The sequence below is a fragment of the Neomonachus schauinslandi genome, chromosome 13 (assembly GCF_002201575.2).
Source record: "Neomonachus schauinslandi chromosome 13, ASM220157v2, whole genome shotgun sequence".
NCBI classification, from domain to species: Eukaryota; Metazoa; Chordata; class Mammalia; order Carnivora; family Phocidae; genus Neomonachus; species Neomonachus schauinslandi.
The window spans coordinates 12693704-12716239 of record NC_058415.1 but is presented as its reverse complement, the minus strand read 5'-3'; the positions used below and the strand labels follow the sequence as shown (position 1 = coordinate 12716239).

Here is a 22536-nt window from a genome sequence, read left to right as displayed (position 1 = left end):
TATCAGGATCAAATGAGTGAATTCATATAAAGCTCTTTGAATAATGTCTGAAGATAGTAAGTATTCAATAGATGTTAGCTCTGATTTTTATGATGGATTTATGCAATCCATAAGCAAGGAGGCTGGTGAATGACTTCATTTAGTCACTACATATTATAAACCCCTTGCTATGCATGAGATATTATGTTAGGTCCTGGAGACACAATTTTTATTTCTTTATTCAGCAAATACAACTAAGCTCTGGACAGGAATAACAGGGTGAGGAAATTACAATGTCTAGCATACTGTTGAGTTGGTTCACATCTTGAAATCTTCCTCAATATTTCAACTCTATTTAGGGATTTGATTTGCAAAATTTTGCTTTACTATAGAAGTTTATTTTATTTTCTCCATAAACCTTGGGATGTTTATTTTGAATAGTTTAGTCTCATTTTTTGTTTTCCAAGTAATGTGGTCTTCAGGGAAGTATACTACTCTTTACAGATTAATTTAAGAGTTGTGACATTTTTTTTAAGTAATCTCTATGCCCAACGTAGGGCTCAAACTCACAACCCTGAGATCAAGAGTCACATGCTCTAACAACTGAGCCAGCCAGGCACCCACCCAGAGAGTTTTGACATTCTTGAGCGGGAATACCACCCAACTCTGTGAGAACCATGGAGTTTTGGCCATACAAAGCAGGAAGAGGTATGGACCTTGGAGTCAGAGAGACCTGACTCCAAGTTCCTCCACTGAACAGTTATGGAAATTTAAATAATTTGTTCACTCTTCTGAGCCTTGGTTTCTTTCTCTGTAAAAAGGGATAATAATATCTCCAATTTGGAGGATGTAAGGAGTGTTAAATTCATTCATTCATTCATTCATTCAACAAGTATTTATATGTTGAACACCTACTACATACCAGACATTGTTCTGGGTACTGAGACTACAAAAGTAAACAAAAACCTGAAAGAATCCCTATCCTCGTAGCGTTCATATTCTAATAAAAGTTGGTGAAAAATTAAGTTAGCTTATACAAAATAAAACACTTTAAAAATTATTGTATCAATGTATGCCATGTTTATATCACTAATAGAAGGCCTAAGAAGAACTTAACTGTGGCAGAGTAGCAATTCAAATTAGAATCTGCAGTTGTGTACTGGAGATCTTCGTCTTTCTTTTTTTTTTTTTTTTAAAGATTTTATTTATTTATTTGACAGAGGGAGACACAGCGAGAGAGGGAACACAAGCAGAGGGAGCGGGAGAGGGAGAAGCAGGCTTCCCGCGGAGCAAGGAGCCCGATGCGGGCCTCAATCCCAGGACCCTGGGACCATGACCGGAGCTGAAGGCAGGTGCTTAACGACTGAGCCCCCCAGGCGCCCCTGGAGATCTCCTGAACAAGAAAAATAATGTAGAAATGAGTTAATTGCTAGTGAAAAGATTTTCAAATTACCTTTTATTAGGTAATCTTAGAAAAGCTGTTTGGGTATACAAATATGTATATACAATTTTCTAAACATGTAAATAAAAAGCAGTAGTTTAGTATATCTGCTTGAATTCATATTACTCAAAACCTTACCAAACCATTTATTATAAAAAAAAAAACCCGGTAAAATTGCTTAACATATCCTAAAAATTTTTGGGTGTATGTCCGTAAACATTTTCAAGCTTGCTTTACAAAAAAAGAGTGCAATTTCTAATCCATGTGTTCAGAGTGACTTTCAAAGGAGTTCAAAGGGGGGAAAAAGAAAGTAGCATTGCCTTGTAATGCAGCATTAATTAATACTGACTTACCCTGGGACATTCGTGAAGAGATCCTTTGTTATCACATATGGTAAAAATATTTAAAAATTAATACTCCCTTTCTATGAATAAAACATAGGGAATAAGATTTTATTTTCTTAGCCTGACTTGTTACCATGAAAACACTGCATTCATTCTGCAGATACCAGTGACACCTCACATTATTACTTTAAAAATAATTAATGATGCTTGAAATTCAAAAAGAAACCTGCAAGACTTAGTCTCCTCCCAATACATTCACTGAATGCACAGTTAAATGAGCACATCTCATTTTGCTTGTGCCCTTCATTTGCATACTTTAAAATGACTGCAATACAGTACATTTGCATTTTTAACTGGAACCAAAATTAAGATGAGTGATCTTTGCAAAATCAACAGCCTGCTTTCATAACAGTTGTCATACGCAGAAAGGAAACAAAACGAAACAAAACAAAACAAAAAGCCCTGAGTCAGTATTTTTTGCAAAAGTAATGAAAAAGAGTGCTGTGCTGTGAAGTCATTTTATAACTTATGAAATGGTTATAAGACTGTCCAGTATTCATTCGTTTTGCTTTCATTTCGATGGAAGAGAGGTATGGCTCTTGTTTAGTTGATCCAATTCAGATCATTTCTTAAAACTCAATTTCGTTTAAATCCTCAGAATATCCTGATGATTGCTGAGTTAAATCTTCCATTTCTGTCAGGAAAGACAAATAAAAAAAGAGACAATGGTAATTTTCTCTATTTTTATTGTAGAAAAATACTTAATTTGCATTCTTATGATTTGAGGCTGAGGCAAAATCCCCTTTCAATCAAGCTGATATAATTGGGAAAAACATTGTTACCTGTGCAGGGTCCGGCTTGGAATTTAACATCATCAATGGCAATATCACTTCTCACAGACAGTCCCCGAATGGCTTCAAAAATTACCTGGAAAGTAATGCAGTTTGAATTTAGAAAGAGAGTCATCCTGACAAAACAGTACTCATCAAAACCACAATGAGATATCACCGCACACCAGTCAGAATGGCTAAAATCAACAACACAAGAAACAACAGGTGTTGGCGAGGATGCGGAGAAAGGGGAACCCTCCTACACTGTTGGTGGGAATGCAAGTTGGTGCAGCCACTCTGGGAAACAGTATGGAGGTTCCTCAAAAAGTTAAAAATAGAGCTACCCTATGACCCAGCAATTGCACTACTAGGTATTTATCCAAAGGATACATAGTGATCCGAAGGGGTATGTGCACCCCAATATTTATAGCAGCAATGTCCACAATAGCCAAACTATAGAAAGAGCCTAGATGTCCAACAACAGATGAATGGATAAAGAAGATGTGGTGCACACACACACACACACACACACAGAGGAATATTACTCAGCCATCAAAAAGAATGATATCTTGCCATTTGCAACGACATGGATGGAACTAGAGAGTATTACGGCTAAGTGAAATAAGTCAGAGAAAGACAAATACCATGTGATTTTACTCATGTGGAATTTAAGAAACAAAACAGATGAACATAGGGGAAGGGAAGGAAAAGTAAAATGCAAACAGAAAGGGAAGCAAAGCATAAGAGACTCTTAACTATAGGGAACAAACTGAGGGTTGCTGGAGGAGAGGTAGGTGGGGGCATGGGGTAACTGGGTGATGGGCATTAAGGAAGGCACATGAAGTAATGAGCACTGGGTGTTGTATGCAACTCATGAATCACTAAATTCTACCTCTGAAACGAACAAAACACTGTATGTTAACTAAATTGAATTTAAATAAAATATTTTTAAAAAAATAAATAAACAAAAACAAAAAAGCCAATACTCGTCAGGCAGATCCAGGCTGTGTGGGTCTGGAAGCTTTGACTGTTTTTCAAGCTCCTTTAAGGAAAGAGATACAAAATCACATATTCAAATCTAGGTACAAAAGAGAGTACTTATTTGGGATTTTAAAGAAATTCACAACAAGTTACTAGAGCCTTGGAAATTTAGGTCCCTTTCTTCTGAGATTTCTTTAGTCAATTTCCCAGAAATGCTCACCTAGAAATGCTTCCTGGTGGTGACCTGGTTTCCCCTCCCCACCTAGAATATTCTGGTCCCAGCATTCACAGGGCCTATGAAAGTCAAGGGCTAGAAGTTTAAGCTTTCTTAGGCTCTCCATAAATCTACAGTGATACCGATATTGGTGGAAGAATTTTTTTTTTTTTTAAAGATTTCATTTATTTATTTGAGAGAGAGAATGAGATAGAGAGCATGAGAGGGGGGAGGGTCAGAGGGAGAAGCAGACTCCCCGCCGAGCAGGGAGCCCAATGTGGGACTCGATCCAGGGACTCCAGGATCATGACCTGAGCCGAAGGCAGTCGCTTAACCAACTGAGCCACCCAGGCGCCCTAGGTGGAAGAATTTAACATGGCTGATGAGACCATGTATGAATAGCAAAGCATAATCATTAAGTTTACCGAAAGGACAATGGTTCATTTATCAAGTCGAATACCATAATATCCAAGAACAGCCCTGGAGGAGAGAACCAGTTCCCTAATTTTAGATCCTGAGAAGAAAATAACTGATCAAATATTCAGATTCTAGGGAAAAGAGGTTACATTACCAGTTCTAAAGCTGCCCCAACAACAACGGTTAATAAACCACTGAATACTGCAGGGAGGCTCGTGGGTAATGAAAATGATCCAGAAGACATATTTGCTCTACTCATTTTACGAACAAATGACTCCCATTGCACTAGTTTATGATTTAAATTAAATCAAAGAATATAAAGTAGATAATTAATAAGCATATGAAACTATCTTGAAATTAATGACTCAAAGAAGCTTTAATGACAGAAATGGGCAAAATAACGTTATTAAAAATTCTAAGGACACAATCCCAACAAGAATCCAAATAAGTAAGTTAGAAGAGGGGAAAAATGTCCTAACACATCTAGATAGGAGGATATAGGAGTGCAGTTAATAAGCATTCTGGTTCTCTGGACATCACTAAAATCTGGTTTTTGACCTCCAAGTCTACAATGGAAATATAATAAACAAATTACCTGATGGAATTATATTCAGAATAGTCTGCAGCTGAGCCAAACACTTGATTTCATACAACTTTCTCCTTTGAATTTCCATAATACTTGAGTGATAACCATTTTATACCATTATGATTTACCCCTTGTATTGCAGATACACATTCTATTATTAAATAACCATGGTTATTTAAGAACTAGATAACAATTTATTTTTTCTTTCAATTTAACTATTATTTTTTTCCAATGGCTACTAAGTTGTTAGGACATAAATGCTAAGTTATTTGGAAAACTACTTAATAAATGAAACCGTTATGTATTACTTTTGCATTAGTGACACCAAGAAAAAACTAATGAGACTAAGCATACCATGAACAATAAAATTTGGAAACGTGGTGTTAGATGAGTACCCAGCACATAACAACTCCTACTAAATGTTAGTTAGTGTAACGAACAACATAAATGATATAAATATTTCAATGAGCTAAGAATTTGTCTACCACTTTCTTTCAATAGCATCAAACTAAAAGAACCCAGGGAGGAAAACAGAGAAAGCAGAGGAGGAAAGATTAAGCAAGGAATCCAAAGGAAATAAAATCACTTCGTGTTTTTGATCAATAGCAAGTCAAGTGTGGCTTAGCACTTTATTAAACCCTGAGGAAGGAGCATGATTAAAATTTTGCCACTTGATGCATTTCTTCTACAAGGATGGTCGGATGACTGGAATGTCATCAGGAGGCCACCCACTTACCTCCCCAAAGGATGACTCAAATGTCAGCAATGCTAAAGCACTCTGAAAGTCATCTACACCCGCCCACCCCCACCCATGACACACACACTGACTTCTCCAGCTTTGTTCTTTTCCCTGAACTCCAGTCTCACATCCTACTGCTTACCTGACATACTCATGTGGATGTCTAACAGACATTGAAGACGTTGCATGTACAAAAAACCCCACCTGTTTCTTTCCCTCCTGTGCACACTGCCCTCACACCTCCAGATATGCCCCCACCTAAAGCCTTCCCCGTCTCAGTAAATGGTAACTCCATTCTAGAGGTTGCTCAGGCCAAAACCCACGGAGTCATCTTGATGCCTCTTTCTCTCAAGCCCCACGTGCCATACATAAGTCCCGTGGGCTTCTGAGGCATCTCACGTCTGGCACACAGCCCTAGCTACCACTCCTTCTGCCAGGACTATTGCAGTAGCCCCAAAGTCTCCTTGCCTCCCTACAGTCTACTCCCCAGGTAGTAGCTGGAGTGATCATTTAAAAATATTAACCAGAGGGCGCCTGGGTGGCTCAGTCGGTTAAGCGACTGCCTTCGGCTCAGGTCATGATCCTGGAGTTCCGGGATCGAGAGGGAGTCTGCTTCTCCCTCTGACCCTCCCCCCTCTTGTGCTCTTTCTCTCTCTCACTCTCTCTCTCAAATAAATAAATAAAATCTTTAAAAAATAAATAAATAAAAATAAAAATATTAACCAGATTGCATTACCTTAAAGCCATCTGATGGTTCCTCATTGCTTCTGGAATAAATTTCAAACTCTACCATGATGTCCAAGGCCTTTCATGATTACACCCTGATACTTCTTTGATCTTGTTACCTGATCAGCTTGACCTACTTTTTTTCATAGCACTTACTATCACCTGATGGTACATTATATATTTTTGGTTTACATTTTCTGTTTCTCCCCGCCTAGAATGTCAACTAAAAGAGGAAGAGCTTTACATGTTATGGTCATTGCTGTATCCCCAGTGCTTAGAGTAGCAAGCAGTCAATAAATATTTATTAAAAATGAGATATTTTGGCCTCATACTTTAGGAACTCAGTCTGGATGGCAATGTAACTATTGAGAATTCCACGGCTGCCGTGGTGACATGAATTAGAGACCAAAGATATTTGGGAGGGAATATATTTTTAGAAACAATAGCATCTTTTTATACTTTGGGACTTTAAAGTATATTAAACCTTTTCACATACATAATCTCATTTGACCCTCTAACTGTGATGTCAGCATGGCAGGAATTATTACCCCATTTTGAAAACGTAGAAACACTCTGAGAGAGGATGAGATTTCCCCAAGATCACCCAGTGCTTATGACACCCAGGGGAATGAGTATATTTTGGAACTTCCACGGTAGGAGAAAGTGTAAAGTCGTGGCTTAGGGATACACACTTTGGGACCAGTCAGATCTGGGACTGAATTCTCACCCTTCCACTTACCAGCTGGACATTTAGTTTCTCCATCCGTAAAGAGGAGCTATAAGATCAACTGGAAGAACTTACGTACAGCTCCTAGTGCTGTAAGTGCCTGGCACAGAGAAGATGGAGGGTTCATTTGCATGGGTGTGTCTGTGTTTTATTAGACACTAAGATGTTTTGAAGAAACTAGTTCAGCCTGGTCTCCAGATAGTCATTTGGGATTCCTGATGGAATCACTAAATCAAGAAGGAAACTCCTCATGGCAGATTCCTATCTGTTCCATTTTAAGACAAAGGGAATGGTGTAGAGTCTTCTTTCCAGGTTGTGAGCTAAAAATCTCCCAGGCCATTCTGTACCCTTTGAACTTGAACACCTCAAGATGCTACCTGAGATGCCTAATTACTTTGGGATCAAAAAACCATTTCAAACAACCATCTACCCAGCAAGTCTAGTATATTCAAGGCCTTGGATTCAACTCCTTGGGTTTAGATGCTGAGAAGCCACCTGTTCTCTTGAACTCAAATCCCAGAACCCTTGTGCATCAGCAACATTTGGGAGTTATAAAAAAACGTCAATGCTCAGGCTCCCCCCGAGAGACTCAGATTCACTTACTCGGGGACAGAGATACTCCATCTTTAGCGTGCACCTGAATCACCAGGAGGGCTTGCTAAGACACGGATTTCTGGTGCCCTCCCCCTCAGGTCTGGTTCAGTAGTTCCAGGTGGGGCCCAAGATTGTGCATGTTAGGTACATGTCATTTTAGGTGAATTTGCATTTCAAGCATCGCTGCTGGCCTCAGGACCACACTTTGAGAACATGTGAATAGGGTAGCAGTATGAGTGCCCTAAGAGCCTAATGAAATTAATCTACCATCTCAGAATGATGATCAGTTATATTAGTAAGTTCCTGAATGATGCACTTTCCTTCTGTAACAGACATTAAAGCACTATCCACTTCATTCCTGGGGCTATCTGTTATTCTTCACTCAATCTCCCGATAGTTTTATCCATGCCAAGATACAGGGCCATCCCCAGATAATGGCTCACATTCCCTCTATCATTTGTTCTTTAGGAACGCAGCACCCTGACGGGCCCACCTGAGCTTCTGCAGTCCCTTCCCATTTACATCTGAAGAATATTCCATGTGGTTACGATGGTGTAAAATGAAGCCCTTATTGTGAAGACCTCTGCCCAGGAAGATTTGGGCTTAGCCAAGCAGCCAGTGGTTAAAGCTGAGGGGTGCTGACGACCCAAGACTATATTCATCAGTCCGAAGCAAGGATGATGAAGAAGCAGCACTTTTAGTGGAAGGCTGGAGCTGAGAATTCTACAGAGCAATTTCAGGAACACTCGGGCTCTGAAGGTTATTTCCCCAGAGTTCTCTGGAGCTTTGGGTCAGAGGAGGCAGGGGAAGTCAGTGGCTGCCAGGAGGCCCCTGCCCACCTCTAGACTAAATTGGCTGCTCAACCTCACCGACTGGAATGTGAAAAGCTCTTCCCTGGTGCTGCCCGGATTTGCTCATGACCAGGATGCTGTGGAGCAGAGGTCTCCTATTGCACACGAGACTTGGGACTTAGGATCAGGACTCTCAGCTTCTTCCAAGTCATTGCAGACAGAGGCTTAACATTTCCTCTGGACCACACACTCTGTTAAATGAAGGCTTGCAGCTGAAGCCCTTGAGTGTGGGTAATGATGAGGGGAAGATGCAGCTGGGACAACTAATTAGGTAATACCATGTTCGGAAGAAAAGAGGACCGTTTTAGAGACATGCAGGACACACAGAATACACTTGACCCTCAGAATGTGCCAAGACAAAAATAGCCACCCTTTCATCACTAAGTCACAAAAATCACTTTACAAATAAATACCCAAAGCTTACTCTACCCACCTCATCTCCTATTCACTGCTGAGATTTAATCAATAGAGACTAATTATGTTTACTCTTAAACAAGTACTGCCTTTATCTATGACCCTGAAAAAGAACAGAATGTTCTCTTAGGTAGCAAGAAGAAGAAAGAATAGCAGAAGCTTACAGGACCACTTTTTATCACTTGGCTCTTGTCTCTTCTGGCTTACCTGGTGTTGCCTCTCACAACTGTATTCAATCAGCCCTCGAAGCCAGGAGATGCTCTGTTCACCTCGTCTTCTCCATAAGAGGGACTCTTCACTCTCACCTTCCCTCTTCAGATAAACACTCAGCAGGCCGGTCCCTGCTCCATACATGTGGTAGAAAAAGGTCAAGCACTGTTTTCCGGTGACTCCTCTCAGAGGCCAGGACAAGAGCTGTGCTTTTTGTCCATACACCATGTGGGAGGCCTCGATGTACATGTAGTAGCCTGGAAGGCAACGCAAAATCAGGTATTGTCAAACATGTGCACACACACACACATACACGCACGCGCAAGGAATATTCCCTTCTTTCTCTTCTGAGTAGTGTTCCTGGAAACAAATTAAATGAATGACTTCACCACCATCCTGAGGAAGGATTTTGTAATTTTGGAGAATATAATCCAAGAGGAATAGACATGCTACACAATCTAGACCATCAAAATAATTCTTTTCTCTTAATAATTTAAAATTCATTTTAAAATATAGGATGTAATTAATGTTATTATTATAATACTAGCATTATGCCACTGATGTGGTGATTAACATATGGGACTTTACCCTACTAATTCATGGACAATGTTCTGGAGCTTCTAGACATGGGTTTTGGGGAGAGAGCATGGATTTTGTAGTCAGGTAGGTAGGTCTGGGTTCAAGTCTTGACTCTAATATTTGATCCTGATCTAAGGAATTATCCTCTCTCAACCTATATTCATCATTTTGAAATAAGGATTAATACTGTTTATACATATACAAATATAAGTTAATTATATTACATTTACATTTACTTTTCCTGTCTTATTTTTAATTTGTTTTTAATTTGCTGGTTTCAGGCAGAAGATTTGTCTGCACATAAATAAAACAGTGGTGTGCTGGAACCAGCTTCCATTGGCTCCCAAGAGTCAATTGGGTGACTTCCATTGGTAGGTCCAAATGACTTCATGTTGGTAGTTTGAAATGGGCCATGATGGATGTATTTGCCCCATAGAAAGCAGACATAGCTACAAATCAGCCACGGCCCCCCACCCCCCAGTATAACTGGTTAGTGTTAAATAATTACCATCCAGCCACTGAAATAAGGCATAACGCAATATATGAACAGTAATTTCTAGATTAACGTCCCAGTGATATAATTCTGTAGACCCGAGGCTTATTTTATTTTATTTTATTTTATTTTTAAAGATTTTATTTATTTATTTGAGAGAGAGAATGAGATAGAGCGAGAGCATGAGAGGGGGGAGGGTCAGAGGGAGAAGCAGACTCCCTGCTGAGCAGGGAGCCCGATGCGGTACTCGATCCCAGGACTCCAGGATCACGACCCGAGCCGAAGGCAGTCGCTTAACCAACTGAGCCACCCAGGCGCCCCCCGAGGCTTATTTTAAAAGAGGTCCTGGGGGGCACCTGGGTGGCTCAGTCATTAAGCGTCTGCCTTTGGCTCAGGTCATGATCCCAGGGTCCTGGGATGGAGCCCCACGTCGGGCTCCCGGCTCCGTGGGAAGCTTGCTTCTCCCTCTCCTGCTCCCCCTGCTTGTGTTCCCTCTTTCGCTGTGTCTCTCTCTGTCAAATAAATAAAATCTTAAAAAAAAAAAAAGATGAAATGCTCAGGTAGGGAAGAAAAGCAGCCTCCTCTAAAAGATGCTGTCCCTGGGCGCCTGGGTGGCTCAGTTGGTTAAGCGACTGCCTTCGGCTCAGGTCATGATCCTGGAGTCCCAGGATCGAGTCCCACATCAGGCTCCCTGCTCGGCAGGGAGTCTGCTTCTCCCTCTGACCCTCCTCCCTCTCATGCTCTCTGTCTCTCATTCTCTCTCTCGCAAATAAATTAAAAAAAAAAAAAAGATGCTGTCCCCAGGAAAATGGAAAGTAGAGAGCATCAGGGCTCTGAGATGGACATCTTTGCAGAATGGAAAGGAAGCAATGGATCCATCATGAGTGAGAGATGACCTAAGAAGCACCTTCCCTCTAGTGATGACAGCATGCAACCTACTGGTAACAGTATGAATCCCAGACAGAATTAGTCTGAGGTCCTGGAAGAGAGGAAAACTCCTAATAACCCCCAGGATTAAATGAAATTCTTTCCTTTTTGAGTACAATGCACTAACCATTTAGTCTCCAGTGGGTGACGCATTTCTCTGGAAATGCTTTCAGCTCATGCACCTCTGGGTCTCAGGGATTAGGCTGAAATCATTACCTCAGGTTTCCAGTTCCCGAGATCTTTGTGTTTCGGACCATAAAGTATGAAAGGAAATCTCCCAGGCTTTTGAGCTGTGTAATTATTCCACTTTGGGAAGACGGAGGTAACATCCAGGGGGATGTGAGTACAATGCCTTGTGCCCTTCTGGGGCACTGACGCCAGTCTATTTTTCTGGAGTAACGTGAGCCTCTCCAAAAGTCCTTGATATCTTCTCTATGTTAAGCACATATGCACATTCCACAAGGTAATACCAATTTAGACCAATCTGGATCAATGTCTATACATACAAACAATTTTAACATATTTGTCAACGGATCAGAATTTGTCTCTGATGCACAGACCAATTATTCCTCTTGATTCCAAATATGTTTTTCCTTTTGACTTGCATGTGACATTTCCTTTTCCCAGAAAAGATCAGAGCTTCACAGAGAGCCAGTCTGTCTCACATGTGTTTGGAAAGAGGAGAAAAGCCCCATGTGTTGACAAGCTCTGCCACATTATAACTCCAAATGTTGTCTGTCTCCGCAAACAAAAGCCCTGGATGGGAGCCAGGAAGCCCCAGCGTTGAAACCTCAGACCAGCTCACGTGTTCATGCACATGAAGGATTTCAATCTGTGGAAGGGATTATTAACCGAAGTCACTTTCTCTCTGTGGGTCATTGTTTAACATTCAAGACAGGGTTCCAATGGGTCTATGGGGAGATTCGGGTCCCATCTGTTCTTTGTGCAGCAACTGTGATGTGTTGAGACACACACCATATTCATAATTTGGAACAGTGAAGCAGCTGTTCCTTCAGTCTTGGTGCCTGCCCCCTCTCAGCAGGGCAGGGAAGGAGCTCGAGAGGCCTGTATGAACCATGTGAACTGAACAGCTAAGCTGCATTCATTAAGCTGAAGAGGAGTTTGAATAATCAGGGGAAAAAAAGAAAGACATCAGGACTTTGGGCAGAACCACAGCTAAATATGTCTGTCTAAAATTGCTTTTTACTATACCTTCTAAATGATTCTTAAAGCTTGTCATAAATGAGTTATTGTTTAAGGGGGATGGAGTTTCAGTTTGGGGAAATGGAAAGACTTCTGGAGATGGATAGTGGTGATGGTCGCGCAACAGTGTGAATGCACTTTACTACCACTGAAACGCACACTTGCAAATTATTAAGATGGTAAATGTTGTGTTATGTATATATCATCAATTTTTAACAGCAGCTTGCCATAAAGCCTTCTCTGTGTAAGTAGGATCTGACAATATCAGAAACTAGTATGATAAGATAAATCACAGAAGGATTGAAGGACACTGGAGATTTTGATAATCTGGAGCCAATGTCTCAGATGGTTACAGACTAGCTGGGTAGCCTTCTTGCTTGTCTGGATATCAACTACTGTAATTCTTAAAAGACAAGGACCCGGGGCAGTTGGGTGGCTCAGTCGGTGGCTCAGTTGGTTAAGCAGCTGCCTTCGGCTCAGGTCATGGTCCCAGGGTCCTGGGATTGAGTCCCCCATCAGGCTCCCTGGCTCAGTGGGGAGTCCTCTTCTCCCTCTCCCTCTGCCCCTCCCCCTGCTGGTGCACTCTCTCCCTCTCCCTCTCTCTTTCTCTAATAAAAAAAATCTTAAAAAAAAAAAAAAAAAAGACAAGGACCGGAATTCAACTGCTAATAAATTTCAGCTGTATAACACATTACATATACAATTGTGGTTTTCTTTTGTCAGACAGCATAATTTTATAAACACATGTCATTATTTGGTATTTCAATGCATCCTTGATATTTCTATCACACAAGAGGGAGTGTTCTTAGAAATGAAGATTTCACCCTTAATTATCAGAAATATGGAAGACTTTTTTTTTTTTTTTAAGATTTTATTTACTTATTTGACAGAGAGAGATACAGCGAGAGAGGGAACACAAGCAGGGGGAGGAGTGGGAGAGGGAGAAGCAGGCTTCCCGCTGAGCAGGGAGCCTGCTGCGGGGCTCGATCCCAGGACCCCGGGATCATGACCTGAGCCGAAGGCAGACGCTTAACGACTGAGCCACCCAGGCGCCTGAAATATGGAAGACTTATTGAAACATTAAACAATATCACAAAAGAAACGGATGCTGTCTCTCTCTGGAAATCATTAAGAAAATGATGAATAGCTGCTTTTCTAGAAAGCAGTTGTGGGGAGGTGGGCCTGGAGGACTTTTAATCTATTGGCCAGTAGACTCAGTGAGCTAGGAAATGTTACAATTGAAGGCATTTTCTCACTAAACGGGATAGTTATCTATTGATTTATTTATCCCACTATCTCTGGGCCACAAAACCCCGTAAACTCCAGGGCAACTAAAACTAATGTTTAGAGGGATTCTGAGAGCATGGCGGCATATAAATGTTAATAAAATTCCAACAACCAATAAAATCCTGCGAACTTTAAAAACCTGTCTTTACTGCCTTGTAAATAAGTAGCATCTGCGTCAGGAAAGACAAATCCTGCAGAGTCGCTCCCTTCTCCATGCGAGTCCAGATTCATCTGTCACAAATGCCTGTCTTATTTCATTAATGAAGGAGCCAAATCGTAGGGCAAGAGTTTTGGGTTTTTTTCTTTTGGTCTTTGTTGTTATTTTCCTAGCATGACTTGTCCTACTACATGACTGACTTAATCATTGGAAATATTTCCCAAACTTTAGTCATACAAATACCAACTTCATGATTTGATTTTGTCTGTCCACAAACCTGCAGTATTATCCACTTATATTCTTCTATAAATAGATTCCATTTTTATTACGTAAATACATTTATTCAAATAGGAAATTTCTTATTAGCATGAAAACAGGAAAAAAGCTATACATCTGGGAAATAATGGGTTTGATGGACTGGTTAGGTATTTTTCCTATACATGGATATGAGTATCGAATTAAAAAATATTCATCCACATACCACTTAAGTCACCCAGTAGTAGTTTGGAAAACATTGTTTTAAGGTCTACCAAGCATTCTGGTTATGACTAAGTCATTTTACCTGTAGTCATAGGTCACAATATTCTTTTTTTTTTTTAAAGATTTTATTTATTTATTTGAGAGAGAGAATGAGATAGAGAGAGCATGAGAGGGGCAGGGTCAGAGGGAGAAGCAGACTCCCTGCTGAGCAGGGAGCCTGATGCGGGACTCGATCCCGGGACTCCAGGATCATGACCTGAGCCGAAGGCAGTCGCTTAACCAACTGAGCCACCCAGGCGCCCAGGCCACGATATTCTATTTATAAAAGCACAGATGATGATACAGAACAATGATTCTAAGAAAGCATTCCAAAGATGAACATCACATTTTATAAAAGTTTCACTTATTATAAAAAATAACAGGGGTGCCTGGGTGGCTCAGTCAGTTAAGCATCTGACTCTGGCTCAGGGTCCTGGGATCGAGCCCCGCATCGGGCTCCTTGCTCAGGGGGAGACCGCTTGTCTCTCTCCCTCTCCCTCTGCCCCTCCCTGCTGCTGGTGTGTGCACACTCTCTCTCTCTCTCAAATAAATAAATAAAGTCTTTTAAAAAATTGTAAAAATAACAATACAATTCATTTGAGTGGAGCTGATACAGTATCAAAGCTTTTCACAAATATAATCTTAGTTATGATCATCACAGCAACCCTGAGATTAGCAGGACATCCCTTGTTAACTTTATTTTACATTTGGGGAAACTGAGGCTCAGAGAACTTATGTGACCATGCTGCAGGCTATGAAGGCAGTAAATGGCAGAGTCAGCTCACTGTTCATTGGTCTTTCCACTAGACGACACCAGTAGATTTTGGAAAGATTTATTGCATCTCCAGATAGTGAATCAGGAACTACAGCTCCCTTGAAATTGCTATGTATGATGATGTGTTGAGTCTAATAAACACACAATAAACTGGCATGTCCATATGGACATGTGGCTTTTGTGAGCTTCTCTTTTTATTTAATGGGCCTATATTTACTGCCCGTCTAATGCAGTTGTCTCTAAACAGCTTTGTATGCCTTTCCTCTTCCTATTTTCTTCTTGTGTGTGTTCTTCCAAGTGTAAATTGATAGGCTTGAAGGATGGAAAGTGAAAAGGTAGAATGCAGTCTCCAAGGCTAGAACGTTCCATTCGCAGGGCTTCTCTTTATTTAATTTGCCTGAGGTAGACCTGACTTTGTAGAACAGCCTTATCTCCAGGGCGTTTGTCAAAAGCAATCAGTTAAACAAGTGTTTAACATTGCAACCGCCTGAGGTGATATTAACAATTGAAGCTAACAAAAGACCGACCAAAAATTTTTAAAGAAAAAAACTAGGTCATGGGATGGTCATGGGCGGAGGGCAGGGAGGGGCTTTGCAAAGCTCCAAAATATTCTTGGCAACCTCCATGGCTTCTCAGAGATTCCCACAGGATCAAGCAACCAGTTGGACACAACAGTGGCCAAGTTAATGATGCATCCTTGTACCAGTTCTCCCTCCTTTCTTGCTTGGCTACCCTCGCTCCACACTTCTGCTCCTTGGGACCACAGCTCCAAAAATACAACCTGTATACAAACCTGTATCTTGGACTTCGCTTTCTTGGGAAACCTGCCTGACAGTATCCTATAGACCAGCCCAGTAGAATCATTTACAGTTCCCCGAAGCTGCCATGATACTTAGTGGTTCCACACTTTGCACGCTCCACTCCCTTGTTCTGAAATGCTCCCTCATCCTGCCATTCTTCATGGTGAACTCTCACTCATCCTTCAAGATGCTCCCAAGGAGAGCTAGCTGCTTCTCTCTGTGTGGTTCCATCTCCTCTAGAACTTAACCCGTATTATTTTACTTATTATAATTTGGGGGCAATTATTTGGTGCACAAGGCATAGTAGATGCTCCGAAAATGGGGAATAAATCGGGATCTTCTGGATTTATGACTGCCTCCAGTTCTAAGATGTTTCATCTTATAGACATGTAGCCTGTGAAACTGGTGGCTCGAACAAATAAATGTATTAAAGGGAACTTTATGGCTTCTGCTTTACTTTTTGAATGGGTGAAACTTGTCATATTGTGATCTGAGAGCCAATATATCTGCCTACATATGGCTCCAGCCACTGGACTCCAGAGATAGAAGAAGCCACCCTTTCAGGCTTTAGGATACACAATAGGTGTGCAGGTTACAGCACTGGAGTTCAATTTATAACATTGGTTCGCTGACATCAGAAATAGCTCAGAAAAGAATTTACTTTCTACTAGATGCATTTCTATAGAGGTCTAAAAATACCATGAGTTTGAATATATCCTTTCCAAGAGAAGATACCCCTCTTTCATTGAAAGGTGTTAGGGTGAGATCATGCTGCTATATGAAGAATTGTGCCTTTCACATATAAGCTGTCACAGCTGTTCCAGGTCGTTTGTGGTCTCTTAGTGTCATGTAGGCGGGGAAACTCCGGTAAGACAGTGTGGACAGAATATGGCCATTAGAGACTGACGTTCCTGAGACTCTGTCCCTGCTCTACCTGTTACTACTGTGTGGTCCTGGAAAAACACTTAACTTCTCTGAGATTTGGTTTTCTCATGTGAAAAACAGGCATCCACTTACTTTACTTCCACTTACTTTGTGGTAAGGATGTGTTTACAGACTGAATGTCTGTGTCCCCCCGGCAAATTCGTATGTTGAAACCCTATCCCCCAATGTGATGATATTAGGAGGTGGGGCCCTTGGAAGCTGATTAGGTCATGAGGAGTGAATTCTATTCAATGGGATTAGTACCCCTTTAAAAGAGAACACAGAGAGAGCCCTTGCCCCTTCGGCCACATGGGGACACAGCGACAAGATGGCCGTCTATGAACCAGGAAGCAGGCTCTCACCAGACACCGAATCTGTTGGCGCCTTGATCTTGGACTTCCCAGCCTCCAGAACTGAGAGAAAGAAATGTTTGTTGTTTAAGCCATCCAGTCTGTGGTACTTTTGTTATAGCAGCTCAAACTAAGACAAGATGTAAAGTTCCCAGCGTAGTGCCTACACATGGTAAATGTTCCATAAATGATCACTAGCTAACATTATTTCCCTAGTAAAGCCATTGTTAAAGTAATTTTAAGAACAAAACCAAAACACCTTCAATCCAATTCTATATATGTAGGTACCCACAGCAAACTTTGCTACCTCATCTGCATTACTGTAGATAGGCATAAAAAGATCTAACCTGTAAAAGATTTTCTTTAGTTAGAAAATGGAAACATGCTTTGAGAACCTTTTAAAAATTTGCATTGAAACGGGTAAAATAAAGACTGGAAGAAGGCAGACCCTAGAAGCAATGTGCTGAAAAAAATCAGAATTCTCTTGATTGTGCATCAGAGTTTCATTTAACGTATAAAGCATTTGCTGGGAGTGAATACTGGGCACGCTAAGATGTTTTTGCATTATAATCTTTGCAGAACATCCAGCCAGCTGAAACATCCTTCAAAGTTTTCAGAGACAAAGCAAACACTATCATATCATTTTCTTTAAACAAGGCCACACCAAGTTAACTAATGCATGGCCCTATAAACTGGGCAAAAGGTAAATAAAGGAGCAAATTTAGGAGTCGTTGAGTGTCTACTGAATGTGCTTCTGCTAGGTTGTCACAGACTTTGCATAGAGGGGGAGGGGGTAGAATGTGGTATACACATTAAACAAACTCATGTTATCTTAGTAGAAAGATGTGAGGGGCAGGACAAAGGCCATTTTGTGTCAGAAGATGCTCCCCTGCTCCTTCAGTGTTCAGCACGCTGCGCTAACTCCGGGGAGGGATTCTGTTAGGTGTTGAATCGCGCCCTCCTAAAATTCACACACTGAAGCCCTAACTCAGGTACTTCAGAAGGTGGCTGTGTCTGCAGATAGAGCTTTTAAAGAGGTAATGGAGTTGAAATGGGGTTGTTCGGGTGGGTCCTAATCCAACGACGAGAGCTCAGGACACAGACAACACAGACTAATGGCCGACCATGTGAGGACACAGCCGGAAGGAGGGCATCTGCAAGCCCAACAGAGAAGCCTCAGAATGAAACAAACCCTCTCAACTCCTTGAGCTTGGACTTCTAGCCTCCTGAAACGTGAGAAAATAAATTTCTGTTGTTTAATTAAGCTGCCCAGCAGTACTTGTAGTATTTTATTAAGGCAGCATTAGCAAGCTCATACTGAGTCCAAATACCTGCCCCTCAGGTTATTTATAATCCAGTTGGGAAGTTAAAAGTGATATACACGTAGATGGATTAGGTAAGTACCACTAGACTGGCAAGAGAGTGACTGCGGGGGAAGCAACAGCCACTGTTACCAGTTAAAAGAGAGCCAAGGGAGGAGAGATAATGGAGACGAAGAAGGGAGGGGCAGAGACATCTTTGTTGAGTCCCTACTTCCCATAAGCACTGTGGGAGCGACTTCCATACAATGTCATCAGAGTTACTGGCCACTCTCCTCAGTCTCCTTTGCTGGTTCTTCCTCTTCCGACCTCTGAACTTTGGAGTGCTCCAAGGCTTATCCCTTGGTCCACTTTTGGGTCTACAAGGGCTCCCTTGGAGATCTCAGCCAGTCATATGGTTTTAAATATCATCCATATGTCAACAACTTCCAGCTCAGTCATCTTTCCTGAACCCCTGACTGTCCACTCGACACCTCCCCTTGAATAGCCATTAAGAATCTCAAATCTGACATACTTAAAACTGAGCTCCTGATCTTCCCAGCAAACCTCTCCACTCCATCTTTTCTATTTAGTTGTCGACAACTCATATTCCAGTTGCTCAGGTCAAAATCATTGAAATCATCCTTGATTCCTCTCTTTCTCTTTTACCCATAGTTAATCTATCAAGAGATTCTGTTGGCTCTACTTTCAAAATATATCTGGAATTTCACCCCTCTTACCACCTGGTCCAATCCACTGTCACTGGTAAATCCACCCTCACTGTAAATTCACCATCATCCTCGGTCACCTGGATGCCTCGCCTTATCCTAACTGGGCTCTCTGATTTCACTCTTGCCCATTTCCATTTCTAGTCATTTCTCAACAAAGCAGCCACAGAGATCCTCTTAAAACCAGGCCAGGCCACTTTCTTACTAAGCTCAACATTCTCCAGCATCCTCCCATTTCAGGTAAAGTAAAATCCAAAGTCTTTCTAACTAATGAGAAGGCCAGGGCCTGGCCTACGATTATTTCTCTGATCTCATTGCTATTTGTGGGACACACTGGGCATTCTTTCACTTAAGGGGCTTCCCACTGGCTGCTCACTCTACTTGGAACACTTCTTCCCAGATACACACTAGGATAGCTACCCCAACTCTTTCCAGGTTACCTTCTCAAGGAGCTCTGTTATGACTCTCTTATTTAGATAAGCTAACTCCACTCACATCCTCCTCCCAATGTCCAAGCTCCCCTGCCCTACTCTATTTTTTTCTGTAGCAATTTATTACTTTTTAACATACTATACAATTTATAGTTAAGTGTAGTCTTTGTTGTCTGTCCCTACCTACTAGAATAGAAGGCCTACAAGGGCAAATGATAGCTTTGTCTGTTTTGTTCATCTGTGTTTCCCAAGTACCTAAACTGGACTTGGCACAAAGTAGACACTCAATGAATATTTGTTGAGTGAAGGAATGAGTGAATAATAGAGCATTAACTGAGGATTTATTATATACCAGGTCATATCCTAAGTATGTTTTAGATATCCTCCCATACATAAATGATACATACATAAATGTCACCACAATCTATGAGGTAGGTACTAATTATTTCACATATAGATAAGGATATGAGATTTAGAGAAGTTCAAAGGTGGAACTGAGATTTGAACCTTAGCAGCAGTGTAGTCCCAAACCCCTCAATTTTTAAACTCAACCAGCCTATAAATCAGGTAGATAGGTAAGGAGCTATAATTATTCTCATTTTCGAGATGACACAAATGAAACTGAGAGATTTTACATAACTTTCTCATGGGTTCATACCTAGTGAGTAGGGTATGAGCCTGGTGACCATCCTTACCCTTTTCAAAGACCCTTTCCCTTTATCCATTCATCTGTTGAAGGGCATCTCGGCTCTTTCCACAGTTTGGCTATTGCGGACATTCCTGCTATAAACATTGGGGTGCATTGGCCCTTCTTTTCACTACATGTGTCTTTGGGGTAAATACCCAGTAGTGCAATTGCTGGGTCATAGGGTAGGTCTATTTTTAAATTTTTGAGGCACCTCCACACTGTTTTCCAAAGTGGCTGTACCAACTTGCATTCCCACCAACAGTGTAAGAGGGTTCCCCTTTCTCCACAACCTCTCCAACATCTGTTGTTTCTTTCCCTGTCCATTTTTGCCATTCTAACTGGTGTAAGGTGGTATCTCAATGTGGTTTTGATTTGGATTTCCCTGATGGCTACTGATGATGAACATTTTTTCATGTGTCTATTAGCCATTTGTATGTCTTCTTCAGAGAAGTGTCTTTTCATATCTTCTGCCCACTTTTTGACTTGATTATTTGTTTTTTGGGTGTTGAGTTTGAGAAGTTCTTTATAGATCTTGGATACCAGCCCTTTATCTGTAGTATCATTTGCAAATATCTTCTCCCATTCTGTGGGTTGCCTCTTTGTTTTGTTGACTGTTTCCTTTGCTGTGCAGAAGCTTTTTATCTTGATGTGGTCCATATATACAATGGAATATTACATCAGAAAGGATGAATACCCAACATTTACATCAACATGGATGGGACTGGAGGAGATTATGCTAAGTGAAATAAGTCAAGCAGAGAAAGTCAATTATCATATGGTTTCACTTATTTGTGGAACATAAGGAATAGCATGGAGGACATTAGGAGAAGGAAGGGAAAAATGGGGGGGGGGAATTGGAGGGAGAGATGAACCATGAGAGACTATGGCCTCTGAGAAACAAACAGGGTTTTAGAGGGGAGGCGGGAGGGGGGATTGGGTAGCCCAGTGATGGGTATTAAGGAGGGCACGTACTGCATGGAGCACTGGGTGTTATACGAAAACAATGGATCGTGGATCACCACATCAAAAACAAATGATGATTGTATGGTGACTAACATAACACAATAAAATTAAAAAAAAAAAAAAGGTAAAAGAACAAACAAACAAAAAAAAACAAAGACCCTTTCCCTCCATTGCTTAATATTTTTGCTTTGCCCTCTCTTCCATGTCCAAGACATTCCACGGCCTGTTGCCCTGAAAATTCCCCTGTGGCAATCCACCACAGCATAGCTCTCTTTAAGAGTACCTCTTCTCAGATCTGCTACCACTAGCCTTCTCAGCGTCTCTGAGAAATGGAAGAAAACTATCAACCCTCCTCCCACCCAAGAAAAATGCACATAAATACAACATCGTGACTACAATGGACTCTAACTCAAGCTGATTTGTTCTTGACCTTTCTCTACTCCTCTTCTAATAAAAAGATACTTCCCCACTATCCTGTCTTCTAGGGGTTTTGCTAAATAAATGGCTAGTTATTTATATGTGTCAGGGAAGGCTTATAGATTCATTTATTCATTCTAAAGGCATTTTTGAACATCTGTAGTATACAAGGTACAAGAGTAAGCCCTATGAGGATTCAAAAACAAGGTTGGCAGTACCTTGCCCTTAAGACATTGTCAATCAGAGCCAATGAGACTCACTTTTTGTGTTTTTGTTTGAGTTATCTCTTTCCACTTGATTTAGTGTTGAAAGACCTGCAGCTGCTACAGCAGTCTTGCTACCATGAGAGGATAGCCTGTCTAGGATTGGAGCCAACCAAGAAAAACTGGAGCAGAGAGGTGGACAAGGAGAGAAACTGGCTCCTGATCACACAGTTTTATCCTCTGCATCAAGTTGTTCCTAAAGCTAGCCCTAAGTGGATTTTTGTCTGCTACAAAGGGCAATAAACTATTCCCAACCAAAACAGTGTTAACATACAGGTTTGGATTATCTTTTTAACCTCCTGGTCTTCCAATGACAGCCTCACATATTCTTACAGCCCCCTCAGAATCTTTACTCAGTGCTGGAAGTGGGTATCTGTTCTACCGGACCAATGATGAATCTCTTCAACATCTTGTCTTATTGAAGCAACACTGTCCCAGAATCAGCCCCGCTAAAGCAGTAGGACAGAAAAGACGGTCAGTGGTAGGACCAACCTGCACATCCTCTTCTTAGCCAGGCAAGAGTGCATTAGTATCTGAGGCCAAACGGACACTCACTGGGAAGGTGGCTGGAACTAAGAGCTCTTGAAGGGACCCAAGCCAAAACTACCAGCTGGAACCCAAGCAAAAAAATCTATGTGGGTTGTACCTTGTTGAGCAAGCGCTAAGGGAAGAGGAGGTGGT

The 22536-nt window shown here is 41.3% G+C and overlaps 1 protein-coding gene across 1 annotated transcript in view; it reads right to left on the bottom strand.

Moving 5' to 3' along the window:
• Positions 1-1862: 1862 nt before the first annotated feature.
• Positions 1863-22536, bottom strand: part of MAMDC2 (MAM domain containing 2) — a 138731-nt gene continuing 118057 nt past the window's right edge. The window contains exons 12-14 of the mRNA XM_044920595.1: positions 9051-9310; positions 2607-2691; positions 1863-2458 (exon numbers count right to left, since the gene is read on the bottom strand). Coding sequence (XP_044776530.1) covers positions 2394-2458; positions 2607-2691; positions 9051-9310 — 410 coding nt within the window. The 3' untranslated portion in view covers positions 1863-2393. The remainder of the gene's footprint in view (positions 2459-2606; positions 2692-9050; positions 9311-22536) is intronic.